Here is an 18617-nt window from a genome sequence, read left to right on the forward strand (position 1 = left end):
ACTTTCTGAAATATATATACACACACAAGAGTTGCATGATACACACCTGAAGAACTCTCCTCACTGGAGGTGTAGGTGCCTTTTCCCAGCAACAGATTAAGCATTGTTTGTGAATTAGCCACTTTTAATGGCGTCTCTCCTCTTCTGTTGCTTTGACAAGGATCCCCTCCATACCGTAACAGCAGCTTCACAACCTACAAAACCAGAATATGGGTGTCAATGTCTATCAAGATACCCCTCGCCCCCAAAAAAGTGGAATGTCTGTGTTGAGGTAGTTACTTTGAGATGGCCATTGTTAGACGCATCATGAAGAGGCGTGTCATCATCCAGGCCCTTGGTGTTAACCTCGGCCCCGGCTGCCAGCAGCTGCTTGGCCACATCATAATACCCTCTGTTACACGCCTCATGCAGTGCGGTCCAGCCTAAAACAAAAAGCATTCCATTTATTAATAAAAAGCTTTCTATTATGTCTGCTCATCTACATCATGGAAAGAATTTCATTAGCATTTTAACAGGATCAAAATATCCTATTCAATTTCCACAGCATGTTACAGGACTAAAGTGGAAGTCAGGTGATCTCTAATGGTTGCCCTTACCTGCAAAGTCTTTTACATTCACGTCAGCCCCTTCGTTGATGAGCTCCTTTATGCGGCGTGCCTCCCCGCGTATGGCTGCCCGGTGCAGCCGTGTTTCACCCCTCTCGTTCCGCTTGTTAACTTTGTCTTTGGTTTTTGAGGCAGAGTTTGGTGTTCCCTTCTGACCCAGACTTGACTGTGACTGATGCTTTGGTGTTGTGTCTGAATGAAAATGTAAGTGTTAACAGTAAAATTACTTACAGAAGTGGTTCTCAACTGGCTGGGGTCCACTAGAGGGCCTCAGCAAACTTCAAAGGGGGCCAACAAGATGATTCAAAATTATTTTAAATAAGACAAAACTAATTTAAAACATTGGACAGGACAGTATAGAAAAGAAAGGAAACAACAGAGAGGAGAGAAAACGGGAACAGAATCGGCAAAGGACCTCAAGTAAGGACTCAAACTCGGGTTGCTTGAGGCACAGCCACATTTCTGAGAGCTGTCCACAAGGCTGTCAAAGGCCTTCAAATACTATCTTGGATAATGGAGGGCCTTCACTTTAAAAAATCCTGGGTTATTTTTTCTATCAAAGACCTGGGTTGAACCTTTTGGGTCATTATTTTGGGTTATTTTTTTTTTTTTTGTGTTTGGGTAGTTTCTGTGTTACCCAGCTCCTGGGTTAGATGTACCAACCCAGTGTTTGGGAAGTTGTTGTGTCATAATCCAGGGGTTGAGTTATTTATCGCAGACATTTTGCGACATCTTCAGGAGAGAGCAGTGCAGCTCCGTCAAATTGGTGCATATCTTCAGTAAAATTCAGGTTGGTATACATTTTATTTTATCTATGAATTCATTGTTGTGCTGTATATAATTTAATTTTATGCAAAGCAACATACAGGGGTGCAATGTGAGTCACCTAAACAAGTGTCACATCTGTCTTTTCGCATGATGGAAACGCCTGATGCGTGCATAATTTTTTTTGATTTTATCCAAAAATATACAGAATATAAATACTTAGGATGTTAAAATATGTTCTCAGAACTTGTACACTGTTGGACAGGTTATTGAGTCAGTCACAGGATATTTCAGCTACAAGTGAAACGCAGGGAAGCGGTCTGAAGTTAGAAGTTCCCCTGATTAACATGATACAATCTCTGGCACGAGATCCAACACTGTTACGGTGGAAATGGGACAACAGAGACTGGTTGATTACACTTGAATTACTTCTAAATTAATTTTAAGTTTTACTTCTAATATTTGTTAAATGAGCTTAAATGTAGGCAATACGTATAAAAAAAAATGATATAACATATGCTATACTATAAAATACAACCGGAAATAAAGGAATTATCATGTAAACCAGTGGTTGTGTGGAGTATTTTAAAAAAGTTGAGAGGATTTAAGGTAATCTGTAAACATTGACTCATGTATAAAGTGAAAAAATAATAATAAAAGCTAGTATTATAGTAAAAACGAATCAACCCATTATGCTGGGTTAAATAAACAACCCAATTCGCTGGGTAAAATTAACCCAACATGTGTTTTGTCCAATATTTACCCAGCCCATCGGTTGTTTTTAAATCAGTGTTTTTTAGAGTGTTGGAGTCAAAAAGATTGAGAACCACTGACTTAGTTGAACACTGACCATGAGCAACTGACTGAGTATTATTTGCTCTGACCTCTAGGTGGCACTCTTATACAACAAACATGAGAAATGGACAACTTCGGCCTGTGCCAATTTGCGCCTTCTGGCTGTCACACATCTTTCACTAAATTACACAATTTTAACTGAATTTCACCCCTTGGATTTGGATGATATTGTCATCAACAAAATGAAAGCACACTGAATAAAACTACCATATAAACAAGGAAATGTATTAGCGATCACAGGGAAGACATACTACAGCTACACTAAATCACTATTTTCAGACACTTACATTCAGAAGAAACTAAAGAGTGTGCACAACAATAGCTGGCATGCAAAAGTGCTCTGTAAGGGTGGGGTTAGGGGCATTTCCTGTAGTCTTTTGTTTTGGAAAAATAAACCTGGTTAGCTACTTGAAGAGGAGCTAAATTTGAGTAAATCTAATAGAGACATGCATACTAGCTTTAAGAAATAACCCTAAAGCATGGAATACCATTGGTTTAGCTTAGAAAACAAATGGTCAATGGACCTTTGAAATAAACGCAATGCGCTTCAACATTAGACTGCAATACCACATGAGCCAATTCAATAAAATCCGAACAATTCATATTGGAACAGCACAACCAAGTCCCTTGATGCTCTATCAACAGTCCTGGAGGGCTGATGAACAACAGTGGATTAAGATTGCAGAGGTTCATTTCGCTGAAGTAATGGAAATTGATGAGGGTTATCTTGTTTAATTGAATTCTAATTAAGTGCTGTGGTGTGTGTTTAAATGAAGCATAGCGTGAGAGTCCAGCGGGGACAGTGGAAGCTACTGAAGCCGCTGGCCCCCCTCCTGTTCGCGGCCCCCGAGACGTGGCGCCCATGACAAACACGCACCTGGACTGTTTACGGACTCCTCCGCCGTCATCTGCATGAGAAGAGCCACCTGCTGCCGCTCTGAGAGGGGGTACCCGGCCCGGATCCCTGGCATGCCCATCCCAAACGGCAGGCCTGACTTCCTGGTGTTAGTGGGCTCTTTTTTAATGCGCTTCCGCTCTGGACCTTGTTTTTCTGTTGAGGAGAAAACAGGGGCATGTTAACTCAAACCAGCCTGTGAACGGACATCATTTGGTTTTGTGACCTCCACAGTCCATCTAAGTAAGCTAGCACAAGTTGATATGCATTAAAGTGCATTGCCATCCTTAGTAGCCTGAAGGTCAAGCGAAACCTTGGGTGAATTCCCAGCTGCTCAGCCCATGTGAAAGCCTGCTGGTGGCAGCAGCCATAGTGTTAGATTACCCAAAAGCCTCATGGGGAGGGAGGGGCCCTCAGTTGCCAGTCTAGCGTGTGTGTGTATGTGTGTGTTTCTTTAAGGCTATGACTTGGCAGCCTGTCACCGATTACAAAATGGCCGGTGTTCACGTTTCAGTGTGGCTGAGGCAAGGTCACCGCTGCGTTTGGACAAAAGCAGCTGCTCTTCACAGAAATGCCCATCAATTATTCTCAGTATGTCAGTGTCAACATATCTGCCTCACAATGCAGCCGTCCAGTTCATTACACGAGTCTCACCCATGCTATCAACTTACAGTAGGAGAGACATCTTCGTGTTTGCCAGTTTCCACTGTATGACCCCCCCCCCAAGCCTCAAACTGTGCAAACATGCCCAAATGTCACATAAGCATTCCAGTGCCATTAACACTAATAAAAACCCAATGAGGTACAACAATCCTGTCATCTAGATTTCTGCTCTTGCATAATCTATGGAAGATCTACAAGCCAGCTTGTTCTCAACATAGTGATTTGCTCAAGGCCACAAGCATAATTTATAGGGAGGGGAAGCCAGACACAACTGCTTCCAGTAACAAAAATCTTTCCAGAAATTATTCTACATGTCTAGGGCTGATGAATATTCGCTAACACCTGTAAACACTTACATGTAATGTACCCCAAACCTCTCGAACACACACAAGCTTGCCATTTAGTCACATTCCTGTGATTCAAACCTTGAAGAGCATGAAGAGCAGAAGCAGTCTAAACATGTTTATAACGGGTGGATGAAGGGAACAGAAAAACACAGCGCTTGCACTTTTAGTCTTCTAAAATAGACTCAACTGAGGTAATGACACTGGTACAGTATATTACAAAAGCTTTCTACTACTGTCAAGCTTTCTGTCCCCATTTGTCAAAGTGAATTTGTGGCTGCAGAATGTTTTACATTGTCTATTTTTCAATGATTACTAACAGTTCAAAAATGAAAAAAAGCTTCACATTATGTAACTCGAGTTAAGACAAAATGGTTATTAATTTTATGTCTATAGGAGCACATTGAAAGCTATTGTATAACAGTTGATATTTGCACAGTTGAATGCAGCAATTTGCAACATAGCTTGACAACTGCAAACAACCTACAGTTACGACGTCTACTATAACTGCATTGCAGAGCAGACTAAGTTTTGCTTGGTAATGTTTTCCCAATTGCACTGCAGATATATAGTGGTATAAACAATATAACAGAATCTCTACAATAAATGTATCAGTACATAGCCTCATATCAATTACACGCTATCTTCAGCTGCCAATAAGTGCAGGGCTCTACGCTTACATTTCTTTTTAGGAGGCCTTTTTTAAGGGCATTTCTTCTAACTTTATAAAATGTGTCATCTTTTGTGTCAAATTCATACATTTATATTTATAAATTGAGTTAGAATACTAAGACACAATCAGGAAGAATTTACCAATCAAACGAAATCATTATCAACAAAATTCATCTTTCACTGCAGAGGTGGCCAGAAGAACAAAAAAGGTTGCATTTAGGTATATTTACAGACTGAGTCTCAGAAGTAGCATGAATGCATTTCAATTCACGATAATGTTATAAGATTAATGTTTTAAATAGAAAGTTTTGAATATAGAAATATTAAATTATTTAAATAACTGAAATGATACTAAAATCACCAGTAGAGGCAGCAAGTCACTGTCTTTGTCAATGAATCATTCATTCAAACGATTCGTTCAAACAGCTGATTCATTCAGGAACAAAGTAAGTGGCTGTCTATAATATGAATGGGTCATTGAATCATTGACTTGCTAGTTTGAAAACTCAGATTCATTCATAAAACAACACTGTGTTCGCTCAGAGATGCACAGCGGTTCAGCTGAGATTTTGTTCGGAGCTGTTTTCGTTGACAAAGTTCCTAATTCACTTAATATTAACCATGTTTATTGAATTATTGTATAAAATCAATATTACATTTGCAAACTCCCTTTATAATATCAAAAAGCTGTCACTCGTCTCAGTTTATCACAATCTCACAAACTTCCATTATATAAAATCAAGTTGTCGACACTGCACAATGAATCTCTTATTTACATCGTGTCTGGCTCGCTTGCAGTTAGGGATGGGTACGGAGCTAAATTTTGAAAGATCATCTTATCGATAAGCTCCGACATTGACGGTTCTGCTTTGGGTAATGGCGAAATTAAGAAAACACATTCTTCTATTTAATATTGCTACATAAATTTTATCTTGCAAATTTTACCTTACCAACCATTTCTAATTTGCGATAATATTATGTAATTCATTTTCAATATTCGCAAACCAGAAGAGATCTTTTGCTTTATTTCTGCAAAATAAACATTTACAAAAACAAAGATCTTTAATTTTAATGAATGTTTGTGGAAATTGCCCGCATTATAATGGCAGAACTTGCAGGAAAGAGTAAAATCATGTGAAATTCAGGCCCTGTAAAACACAGCAAAGTTTAACAGACCAGTTTTTCATGTTGTAATAATTGCTGAAGCTTTTATCGTGGTATGCGATATTATCATGCTATTGAAATAAGTTGCAAAAAAGTGTTGTCATACTATAACAGGTTTAAGAATTATTTTTCTTATAACAAAAAGAACTCTGAACATTTAAATACAACAACACAATACAAAAAAAAAAATCTAAAGTAAAATAATTCAAACAGATTAAAGTGCAAAAGAATAATAAAGAACAAAAGGTAACTTTACAATAAGGTCTCATTATTTAATGTTAGTTAATGCATTAAACTAAGATTAAGATTGAGCAATAGCTACATTTGTTACAGAAGGTATTATTTTTTGTTAATGTTAGTTAATAATACAAATGATCATTGTTAGTTTTAGCTCACGTCCATTAAATAATAGTTCAAACTTTTGATTTTAGTAATATTATTAAACTTTAACTAAGAAATTAACATTAATAATTGCTTTATAAGTATTTTACATTGTCAGTTTGGTAATAATGAATTAACATGTTAACTAATGAAGCCTTATGTCAGTAAGTGTTACTGAACAATAACAAATAATAAGGACATTTTCAATCATTAGGGCATGTTGTAGTCCAGATTAAAATAAAAAAATGATTAAGTCTTATAGTAAATAGCCTATTAAGTCTTTAAGTATTAAGTATTTGGTGCTGTGATGAACATTGCGAAAAACTGAATGACTGTTTGAAGCATTTTAAATACTGCCAGAAGTGCAGCTACTTTGTTTACGGGGTTTCAGGGGTAACCGCTGCACTTCTGCCGTTCCATCAGCGCCCTCTGCTGTCAGAGAGTGAACGTGCACTTTCATTCAGCACGTCTCCTTCACTAGTTCCCCCATGTGGAACTTCTTCATGCACGTTGGGCTTGTTTACATCTGAGTGCGCGTGTTCTTTTGACCCAGCATACCCAGCATTTTATACGGTTGATGGGTAAAGTATTCTTAAAATGTATTATAAACATGTTAATAATTCATAATGATAATTATTCACGGTATTTTGAAGTTCCTAAGATAACAATATTGTGCATATTCATTATCGTGATATATCGTATTACCGAATATCGGCACATATCTATTTCAGAGAGGAGGTAGATATACTAGGAGTTCAAATCACCAACATAAAACTTTTTAATTAAATGTTGCTAATGGGTTTAACCTATTTATGTCACTGCTGAAAAACACCTTATGGAGGTGGTCTAACTAGTTTTACATAAACAACCCAAACCAGGAGAGCTGGTTAGGTATGAGGCCATCTGATGAACTCAAAATAGTGAGTAAAGATGGTACAGGCAAGTGTCAGCAGTTGATAGCGATCAGTCCTCAGTTTGACTGACTCAAATTAGGCAAACGCAATATTGCTACAAGCATTTCTTGGTATGACGACTGAGTGAGCTTCTTACTGTGTGTCCTCTGAGACTGAAAGGAATCTATGTCAGGCACTGAGGGTTACAGGGATGACAGCACCACAGGCGAGGGGAATTTTCAATGGTAAATGAGTAAATATGAAACAAACACATTAAGCATTGCGTTATAGTTGCTAGGGTTTCTGGGTGGTTTATTACTAACAAATCAAAAAAGCCCATTCAAATTGCTTGGCAAAGTGAAAGTAGAACCACACCTCTCTACGCTACGTCAAATGAGATGTCCGGACCACAAATCATGCCAAATGTGTTATGCATTGAATTTTAAAACTTATGGTTAAGGGTTTGCACAAAATAGCAATGTTAATAGTGATGCTTCCCTTAAAAAGAACCCAACATTTCACATGGCTCCACAGTCAATCACCAAAACAGTAAGGCAGAACTCTATGCAAGCTGCCCAATGAAAACAGGAAATGAAGGCAGAAGAGACAGGAAGTGCCCGCAGGATGTTGTGTCAATACTTTATACAAGGCAGATGAAAGGACAGTATGGGGGAGGGGGTTAAAAAGAGTAGGGGGACTTGTTTCATCAGCCACGATGATGAACGAAGTCATCCACGGTGCACTTGAGGGTTTTGCTCAGAGAAAATGTAATTATTAATTTATATCTGAGCTTCTCAAGCACAGAACACAGGCAGTGTGAACGCAGGCCACGCTTCACCTCTTCAGAAAGCTAGGGCAGCAGCACCGCAGGGAGACGTGGTAATAAAACCCAGGCAAAACAGACGCAGACAATTCAGGCACCACCAGATCTGATATATACAGTGAAATCAAAATAGTGAATAATTCATAAGAGCGCTGCATGACAGAAAATGAAATACTACTACCACAAATAAAAAATAAAATAAAATAAAAAACATTCCTCCCTCTAGGAATACGAGTAAAGCTCCATGGCTTGGCCGTACGAAGGCCAAAAAAACATCACTGGTCCGATCTGTTGGACAGCAGCAAATCTTTTCTGTCTGCCTAAAGGAAGCAGACACGTTAAAAACGCGAGTGTGTGCGAATGTTAGCCAGAGACCAATAGCGTGTGCTAGTTTACCAGCGCACATGCCTGCCAGCGTTAGCAAGGCGTGGGCAGCAGCGGAGCAGCAAATATTACTGTCTCTTATCAGCCAACCCACTCCCTTCACCCTTATCCACAACACTCTCCCTCCACAGCTCACGTCCACCGTCTGCTGTAGCCCGCATGCCCAAAGATATCAAATCATGCAGTGCATATCCCAAAAAAAGCATCTCATAAGCCATTCGGTCTCTGTAATATCCTCTGGAAATGCATTGTTATTTGTGAGCTAAATGCACCGCCACTAGCTCTTCAGAGCAGTGCCACTGCATTCTATTTCCATGCCAAGTTCTGCTGCCTCTAATACATAATGCAGCAAAGATGTCTGCGGCCTGAGAAAGCGCAGCAGAAGTAATGAGCAAACATAGAAGATGGAGGCAGGAAGACGGTGAGATGGAGAGAAAGGATGGAGGAAGTATCCTGAGTGCTCTTGGGCCTTGTGGGTTGCTCCCGTACTACAGCTAAGTGGCACAGACGATCGCATGGTCTCCCTGAATGCAGAAGGCACCCGAGAGCCCACGAGAGAGAGACGCAGAGAGGGAGATGTAAAAATATCAGCTGGATAAATTATGTATTTCAAATGGAATCTTCCAGAAAATGGAGGACAGAAAACACCCTCTTGTGACAGGGTCCATTTTACCTTGACTTCGATACACAATCACGGTTAATGATATGGTCGACGGTCGGACTAGAATTTTTTACTTGTCCTGCCAGAAACATGATATAAACAGTTTATCTTTTTCTCTATACCAGGTTTTCAAATGAACCCTTGTGTGACCTTATGGACATGAACTGAAAAAGACAATTTTACCTGTGTTAATGCCAACTACATACATTTTGGCACAGGTGTGTATTTTTATTGGAATTTGACTATTTCATAGGGCGATTAATCGAAAACTAATCGAAACCGAAATTCAGAACCTCTAACCGTCGTAATTTTCACATGTCGGTTATTTAGTTTTTTTAATCCTGTTAATACTTCCCCCTTAAAAACATACTACTGCATGTGTAGCCACATGACTCTGCCCCGTCCAGTCAGTGGCATAAAAGCAACAGGGAGACGAACACCGGATCAATACATAGTGATGGCGCGCGAGCGGTGAGCCTTGCGTCTTTACTAAACTTTGTCAGTTGTATTTGTTTGAAGGTTTGCCAGTTTGGACATTCAAACGATTTTAGACGATCGGGTGTATTATTATATCGAGCTACCGTGCTCGCACAGCTGCATTGTGGCACGAACACATTAATGCAAACAGTAGATGCACAAACGTGAAGATCGCACGCACTGAGGAGCAGAAACTAGTTATCAGCACTGTCCTGTGATTTATCACTAAAGTAGCTTAGAAACTCAAAACTTATAGTATATACTTTTCTACTTTTGAAGGAACTATTTACAACCCACAGCTTCACAATTAGAGACAGAATGACTAATTCACACACACAATCGCTCTCATTACGTGCTGTTACTGTGCTAATTTATCTCTGATTTACAACGAGCAGAAATCTGTAAGAAATGTTACAAACCATAGAAAAAATAACTGCTGATACTGAGCCGTTATGTCAGATCACTCTTTCAATAGGAAAAAATATCCCATCTTTAATAGTCAATCATATTTACAGTACAGTGAACTAAAAATAAAAAAAATAAAAAAGTAATAATCGTAATCGAGGTAAAATGTTCAATTAATCGAGGTTTTTATTTTAGGCCATAATCGTCCAGCCCTACTATTTCACCCCCATTTCCTTTAATAAATCTATTTTGCACTAGTAACACAAAATAGTTCCACTCACGACCTTAAGGACAAAAACATCCCCATTGAAACCACAATTTTTAATCCCAGGGCCGTTTAATCATAAAATTATGCAATCTTTGTTAATAGGCTTTCATTTCATTGGCAAGGCTTCAAATTTTTTTTTTTTTTGCCATTTTCTCTGGTTTGACCTATAAAGCAAATGCGCGCTTTATTCCCATTTTCTGCTTTTGCATATTAGAGAGCCAATTGGATAAATTATGCAGCTATAATTGTGTGTGTATATTGGTATGGATGTCAGAGGGTGGTTTATATGTGTGCAATAAAAAAATTGTGCGTGCATGTAATATTTGAGAGAGAATAACTCCTGCAAATCACAAATCCAACCACTGTGCGTACCAGTACTAGCATCTAATGTGGAAATTTCGTACTGCGCCCAAACAAAATCTTACTGAAAGCTCATTTTTTGAGATATCAACCTCAAATTTGGAACAGAACTTGTTTAAATTTATTGCTTTGATTTTCTAGCAGTTTTAGAGTTCAACATGTTTCATAAAATATATATTTTTTATAAAATAATGTTCACAAATCATTTTCATAAACCTCTATAACGTTTTTTTCTACTTTAACATTAATAAACCAAGAGTCTTCTTTAAAATGAGACCAAACTTAAGTCTGTGCTCCCAAGCTTTAATTTTTTAAGATGATAAATCATTAAAATTTTGTATTTAAGTTTTCACTTAGTGCAAATTATGTTAAAAAATTAAGTTTGGTTGTTTTATAAAATACCAAAACAGTTTAGATTTATAATCATCAATTAGTGAAAGTAAGTATTGGCCAAAATTTCAAAATCAGTGCATCAAATTTCCTTCCCATCCCAGCTGTTCTCATGCTATTCTTAGGTTTGCTTTCTTTCGGGAACCACGTCTAGCTCATTGCAGCCTAATAAACAATACTCTGTCTCCATCTGCAACGTCTTCCTTTCCATTTCATTCAGGCCAGGAATGAGTTGATAATGGCTTTCGTAGTAACTGCAAACGCTTCATAATTAAAAAGCTCCCATTGCAGTAAAACGTTAAATGTGCGTCCAACTTTCAGAAGCAGTCTGAAGGGTATTAGTGTGAGCTCATTGCGGTAATAGAACAAAGATCTAACTAGTCCTGTCCTGGAAACCTTCCAACTGGGGGAGGAGACCATGGAGAGAACAGCTCAACTACATCAAAACGTCCCAGTAAGGGTGCATGAGGTGGAACACAGCCAAGAGCTGGACGGATTCCATTAGGAACAGACAATGATGCAGCATAAAAACATGCAACAAAATCCAAGCTACCTTCACAGAGGATTTGAAAAATTTGAGAACTGAATGGAATATTCAATGGGTATTCATAGATAAAACAAATGCAAAAGCCACACTTCGCTTCAGTGTTTAAAGCAAAATGAGCAAAACGGACAGAGAATAGACGGCAACATTGAGACAGGCCAATCAAAGAATGGTCATGGCCACACCCCCTATTAGCATTACAATGAGCACTTCAGGCATTGTCTGATATGAGAGAAAATGGGCAAGATTTCACGCCTTACAGCCACGTCTCAAAAGGGGAGGAGGGGGTGTTCTGCCAACGGCTTGCTAAAAGGTTACAGCCTCGACTGCAGAAAAAACAGCCATACAATAAACCACACAACCCAAAATACATTCAAACTCCTGTCTTTCTAAACAAGTTAAACACCACACAACAACTGGAAAAGTAAAACTAATAATTTGACCCTACAATCATGTTAAAAACAGCCACATTGCAGCATAAATGTGCAGCATGCTGAAAACTTCCAGTTAGGATCACATTAAACACTTGAACTACATCAAAAGATCCCCATAAACAAACTCACCCTTCTCAGCATGTCATATCCAACAAATTTCCAATTACTGGACTAACAGTTTCTCCATCAGCACTTCTGTCATTCCAGCACACAGTACTGAAGAAAAACAACAACAGTAGCCCACACACTTCCTGTTACCCATAGTTCTGTGCTGCAAGCTGGCCCAGCCCCCTTACCAGAGTCAGAATCTTTCTGATCTCCATTGGCTCCGACGGTGAAGGGCAGCTTCCTCTTAGGAGCTTTCTCTTTCATCTCTTTGACACCATCGCTGCGGTCCAATTTAGGAGTCTTGTTTGACGAGCCTTTGTCTTTATCCTAGGGGAACATGAGAAACAGTGTAAGTTTGGCAAATGATTCAGCTCAGAGTAAGAACTGATAACAGTGCTCTAGGTCAAATATTGCTGTCACAAAGAATAAATGTAGAAGATACAACTACGTAAGTTTACAGATGCTGTAGGACACATTTCTGTATTTCAAAGTTGGACAGATAGCACATTTTACAATTTAAACAGATTACTATACATTCAAGTCAATATTCGTTGCTGCTCAGTGAAACGATTAAAGGGTTAATTCACCCCAAATTTAAAATTCTGTCATTAATTACTCACAGCGTTTGAGGGTAAGAAATGAGGGTAAGAAATTAGTTCATCTTCAGAACTCAAATTACGATATTTTTAATGAAATCTGGGAGCTTTCTGTCCCTCCATTGACATTCTAAGCAACTACCTCTTTCAAGCCCCAGAACAGTAGTAAAGACATCATTAAAGTAATCCATGTGACTCCAGCGGTTTAACCTTAAAGGCCTGTACACACCGGGACGAATATCGTGCGCGATTATCGCCATCGTTTAACTCCTCGTGACTAAACAAAGGTGGCCAATGTGAGTGTGCACACCGACACGAAAAACGTGAGGCGTAAAAGCGTCATTTTTTAAAAATCGGGTTTGTTTTTTTGGTTTGACGCGCCGCATTAAAAACTGGCCGACCAATAAGAGTGGCGCTTTTGTTCACGTGCCTGGAGCTGCTGAAGTTACAGTAAAACATGACTTGGTGGCGCTCATTTCTGTATTTTTACTGTTTGTTTTTTCTTTTACATTCAAGAAATATAGTTGAGAATGTCTATTTCATAAATATGTTTATTTGCACTACCGTGCACTACTGTCATTCTGACTTATTTGCACTACCGTTTCTGACTACCATCTCTCATACGTCATATACAAGCCATTTAATATCTGCATTTTTATCATCTTTAACTTTACTAATATCATAAATATGTTTATTTTCAGTACCGTTAAGCACAAGCGCCACATACTGTCAGGGAGTGGGTTTGCACGTTCTCTCTGCGCATCGCCAGTGAAATTCGTTTGGGTGTGAACACAAAAAACTCTGGCGATAAACGCGTGCGATATTCGTCCTGGTGTCTACAAGCCTTAATGTTATGAAGTGCTTTGTTTACTACATAATTTACCTTAAAACATAATTTTAAAATTTCTCCGACACGCATTGTCTGTTCTTGTGTCGACAACACACGCGTTGGGATGCTCTCGTGAACGCATGTTTGAGAATAATTTGTAAATTGAGAGTTTTTTTGTGCAAACAAAGCACTCGTAACATTGAGGTTGAGTCACATGATTACTTTTATGATGTCTTTACCATCTTTCTGGGGCTTGAAAGAGGTAGGTGGGTTGGATCTCTATGGAGGGACAGAAATCTCTCAGATTTCATTAAAAATATCTTCATTTGTGTTCCGAAGATGGACGGTTTTGGAATGACAAGGGTGAGTAATTAATGACAGAAATTTCATTTCTGGTTGAACTAATTTCACCATTAATGTGCTGAGACAAGGAAACATTGCGTGCATTTCTACAAAAGATTGCCTAAAGTGAAATACACAGAAGATATACAGTGTGATAGATACTTTGAAATTTGAGGAGGGGTCTGAAACAGTTCCAGACCTTTCACATCAACAACTGGAACCCATCAGAAACCCCCACCATCTTCAAAGCTGCACACACCCAGTCCTGCCAAAAGCCCACCATTAAAGGCATTCAATATTCAGATCTCAAATACAAAAACTTCTTCTAGACTACAAACACATACATCAGGCACATGACATATAGGGTAGTTTCATACTGCCTGTGGTTTCTTACTACTTTACAACTAGGCCAATTTTCCATTAACAACCATGGAATGGATTTAATATGGTAAAATGTATTAAATGGAGCGCAGAGTACCTGAACTTTGTAACAAAGTATTATGAAAAAAAGGGCCTGCAATGAAAAAGAAATGGAGATTTTAAAGGATTAGTTCAATAAGTTTTACTCCCCTTCAAGCCATCCTAGGTGTACATGACTTTCTTCTTTCTGATGAACACAATCGGAGATATATTAATAAATATCCTGACACATCCAAGCTTTATAATGGCAGTGAACGGGACCAACGAGTATGAAGCTCAAGAAAGTGCCTCCATGCAAAGCAAAACATACTCCACACAGCTCCAGGGGGTTTAATAAAGGCCTTCTGAAGCGAAACAATGCGTTTGTGTAAAAATAAATATCCATATTTAACACATTGTAAAGTAAAATATCTAGCTTCCGCCAGACTGCCTTCCTTATTCAACTTACAAAATAAGCGTAACTGACCCAATGTCAGTTATGCTCATTTCTAAAGTTGAATATGGAAGTTGTAGGACGTAATGTAAGCATTTTGAACTGCGAGAGATATTACACTTTCTTCGTAAGCTTAACGGAAGCTAAATATTTTACTTTATAACTTGTTAAATATGGATATTTTTCTTACACAAATACATCGCTTCGCTTTGGAAGGCCTTTATTAAAGGGTTAGTTCACCCAAAAATGAAAATGATGTCATTAATGACTCACCCTCATGTCGTTCCAAACCCGTAAGACCTCCGTTCATCTTCAGAACACAGTTTAAGATATTTTAGATTTAGCTTTCTGTCCCTCCATTGAAAGTGTATGTACGGTTGACTGTCCATGTCCAGAAAGGTAATAAAAACATCATCAAAGTAGTCCATGTGACATCAGTGGGTTAGTTAGAAGTTTTTGAAGCATCGAAAATACATTTTGGTCCAAAAATAACAAAAACTACGACTTTATTCAGCATTGTATTCTCTTCCGGAATCCTTTCCATTGAATTGATTCCATTGAATTGATTCCACTGAATCCTTTCATCTGTTGGCGTTGGTAATGCACTTTTATGTCGTCGTTTTTGCCGATGAGGACTAGTGATCGACCGATGTATCTGTTTACCGATATTTTTCCCGATATTTAAGCATTTTTCCATAATCGGGTATCGGTTTTGTAATATCGGATTCGCCGATTTACGGCGCCATCTTGTGGCCGTTTTGAGATTTCCGCCATTGCAGCCCGGGCGTCTGAGGAGATCAGTCAACAACAACTCAGTGCACAGGTAAAGTATATGTTCTACTTGGTTTGCTTTAATTAATCAACTTTATTTAACATAACAGACATGCACAAATGAGATCTGAGACATAAATTCCTGATATAGTTAATTTATGCAGCTTGTTTCTAAACAATTGAGACGAACTCATTGAGTCACGTAGTGTAATTCGTCATGTCCTGCCCCAATAAAGACGTAACTTTACATGAATTATATAAAACAGTCATGAATGAGTGCATGTTGAAAATAAAAGCGCTGAATTTAATTCTCTATCTGTTGTATTTGCTCACCATTAGTCTAGAAGAAAAAGTTCGTTCATATTGCTTAGCAACTGACGGATGATCAGGAGGCTTAAGCACGGCCACTGAATGAAACTTTTGACAAGATTATCTTGTTTAAACACCCTAGATTATATTATCATTTACTACATAACAATTATTTCGCTAATACACATATAAATATAGCCTACCGCTTTGTGGAAATTAATTATTTATTATCTCCATGCGCGATCGCGGTTGATTAAGTTATAGTCAAACAGCACTTTGTCAGTTGGCATTTCATGATTTAACGTTAGATTAAATTTAGATCATAAAATGCCAACTGACAAGTGCTGTTTAACTTTATATAGTCTCGGAAAAAAAAGTTCATTCATATTGCTCAGCACCTGAATGGGTTGATGATCAGGAAGCCTCAAGCACGGCCACTGCATGAAATTTTTGACAAGATTATCTCGTTTAAACACCCTAGATTATATAATCATTTGATTTACTACATAACCATTATTTAGTTAATAAATATAAAGTTTTTTTTGTATGCAAGGAGGGAGTGATTGTTATAAATAAAATGGTTTGTTCAGCTCATTTGTGTTGTAATAATTGTCAAAAACAGAAGTATAACAGTAAATAAATATCGGTTCTGCATATCGGTTATCAGGTACATAAACATGCAAATAATCGGAATCGGTTATAAAAAATCAATATCGGTCGATCACTAATGAGGACATCCGCGACATGCACACTTACGCACCATTTAAAAAAATATAGCAATACCAAAATACAAACAATGTAGAATAGCTTGAATACAGCGTGCGTCTCCCTCAGACTGTAAACGAAGCTCGGGCGCACCGGATAACACGTCAGCAGCGTCACTGCAGAGTCGTGAACCTGGATTGACAACAGACCCGGAAGAGAATACAATGCTGAATAAAGTCGTAGTTTTTATTATTTTTGGACCAAAATGTATTTTCGATGCTTCAAAAACTTCTAACTAACCCACTGATGTCACATGGACTACTTCGATGATGTTTTTATTACCTTTCTGGACATAGACAACCGTACATACACTTTCAATGGAGGGACAGAAATCTAAATCTAAAATATCTTAAACTGTGTTCTGAAGATGAACGGAGGTCTTACAGGTTTGGAACGACATGAGGGTGAGTCATTAATGACATAATTTTAATTTTTGGGTGAACTAACCCTTTAACCCCCTAGAACCGTATGGAGTATGTTTATGATGGATGGATACATTTTCTTGAGCTTCATACTTAGCTTGGAAGCGTCAGGATATTTATTAATATAACTCCGATTGTGTTCATCAGAAAGAAGAAAGTCATATACACCTAGGATGGCTTGAGGGTGAGTAAAGCTTGGGGTAATTTTCATTTTAAAGTGAACTAATCCTTTAACCAGATCTCTTCATGAGAACACATGTGGTTGTACAAATAATAACTCCATAAATGTGCGTGAGCAGTCGGCTGATTGTTGAGAGAGGAAGTGAGACTGGAGCAGCTGGGGCTGTGTCTGCTACTGGCAGTGCTAATGAAGGCTAATTAAAGAGCTCTTAGAGCAGTGATAAAGCTAAAGCTGAATGCAGCGTGGAGCTGTTTCTGCTGTGAGAGCCTCTGCGTCCAGCCCACTTCCCCCTCTGTCATGGGACTATGATGTCATCCACGTACAAACACACACACACACACACACACACACACACACACACACACACACACACACACACACACACACACACACACACACACACACACACACACACACACAGTGTACTGAGCTCAAAGACTCACTCTCACAGCAAGCGAGAGATAGATGAGAGCAGGATTTCTTGCAGCACGTAGAGAAACCAAAGCTAAATCAAGTAAAAAACTGTTTCACTGCTTTTCTCTAAAACCATCTGTGTGAGCAGCCCTGTTTACTTACTGGTCTCCTAGCAATGCTTTCACTCTTTCTCGCTCACGCGCTCGCTCCCTCCCCCTCGCAGAGTCTGATGCAATACTACACAGAATGATGTACATACACACACACCATCTGGGCCATAAACTCTTCACTAACTCTGGCTAGTCTTGCACCAAAACACTGACCCTCAGATTCAAAAACACTCATAAAAAGAAAAGCGCCTCTATTTATATATTGTTTGCCATACTGAATTTCTACAGTGTTTTCATTCAAAATGCAGTAGAATACAACCTTCTACCACACTTCTTAATTCTTTTTTCGTATACTGAGTGTATATTGAGTGCTGCTGGTCTTGTTGTTTTGTCTGCGTTCATGAATCCTGGGATGGACGCCAATGAATCTCATTAATCTCCATGTTGAACAACCTCAAGATGGCTAAACCTCTTAACTAAGGATTGCCATATTCTCACAGTTTTGCCTATGTGAGAGTAAAGGGTGGTGTGTTTATATTATAGCTGTTGAGTTATGAAACAGATCAAAATCAGGCATACTCAAGCAGACTCGGCACACAAAATATGCAGAGAAACAGCATTGCCTAGACAGATGACGCCAGAATTTATGACGGACAAAGTCAAACAGCCAAGAGTGAAAAGCATGTGCTGTACAGTAAACGGTATTAGAGGACAATATATGTAAATTTACTTTTTTGCTGTGAGTTTGTGTTGCTTACAACATTCATCTGGAAGCGCAATGTGCGCCATTTCATCAGATTTGTAAGGTAAATCATTTATTTAAACTTACACCAACACCCGAGAATACATCAATACGTTTCTAAATATGCGAACTGTTCATTGCGATTTCAAAGTTTGCATGTTTTGATGTCTACATGTTCTTGTTCAAGAAATA

The 18617-nt window shown here is 38.6% G+C and overlaps 1 protein-coding gene across 2 annotated transcripts in view; it reads right to left on the minus strand.

Moving 5' to 3' along the window:
- The window catches only part of ankrd11 (ankyrin repeat domain 11), a 131531-nt gene that overhangs the window by 10470 nt on the left and 102444 nt on the right, over window positions 1–18617 (minus strand). For both annotated transcript variants that reach the window (XM_048186354.1, XM_048186355.1), the window contains exons 4-8: window positions 12280–12418; window positions 3103–3276; window positions 597–797; window positions 280–422; window positions 47–194 (exon numbers count right to left, since the gene is read on the minus strand). In XM_048186354.1, the coding sequence (XP_048042311.1) occupies window positions 47–194; window positions 280–422; window positions 597–797; window positions 3103–3276; window positions 12280–12418 (805 nt within the window). The remainder of the gene's footprint in view (window positions 1–46; window positions 195–279; window positions 423–596; window positions 798–3102; window positions 3277–12279; window positions 12419–18617) is intronic.

This window comes from Megalobrama amblycephala, linkage group LG3, assembly GCF_018812025.1.
Source record: "Megalobrama amblycephala isolate DHTTF-2021 linkage group LG3, ASM1881202v1, whole genome shotgun sequence".
Lineage (NCBI taxonomy): Eukaryota > Metazoa > Chordata > Actinopteri > Cypriniformes > Xenocyprididae > Megalobrama > Megalobrama amblycephala.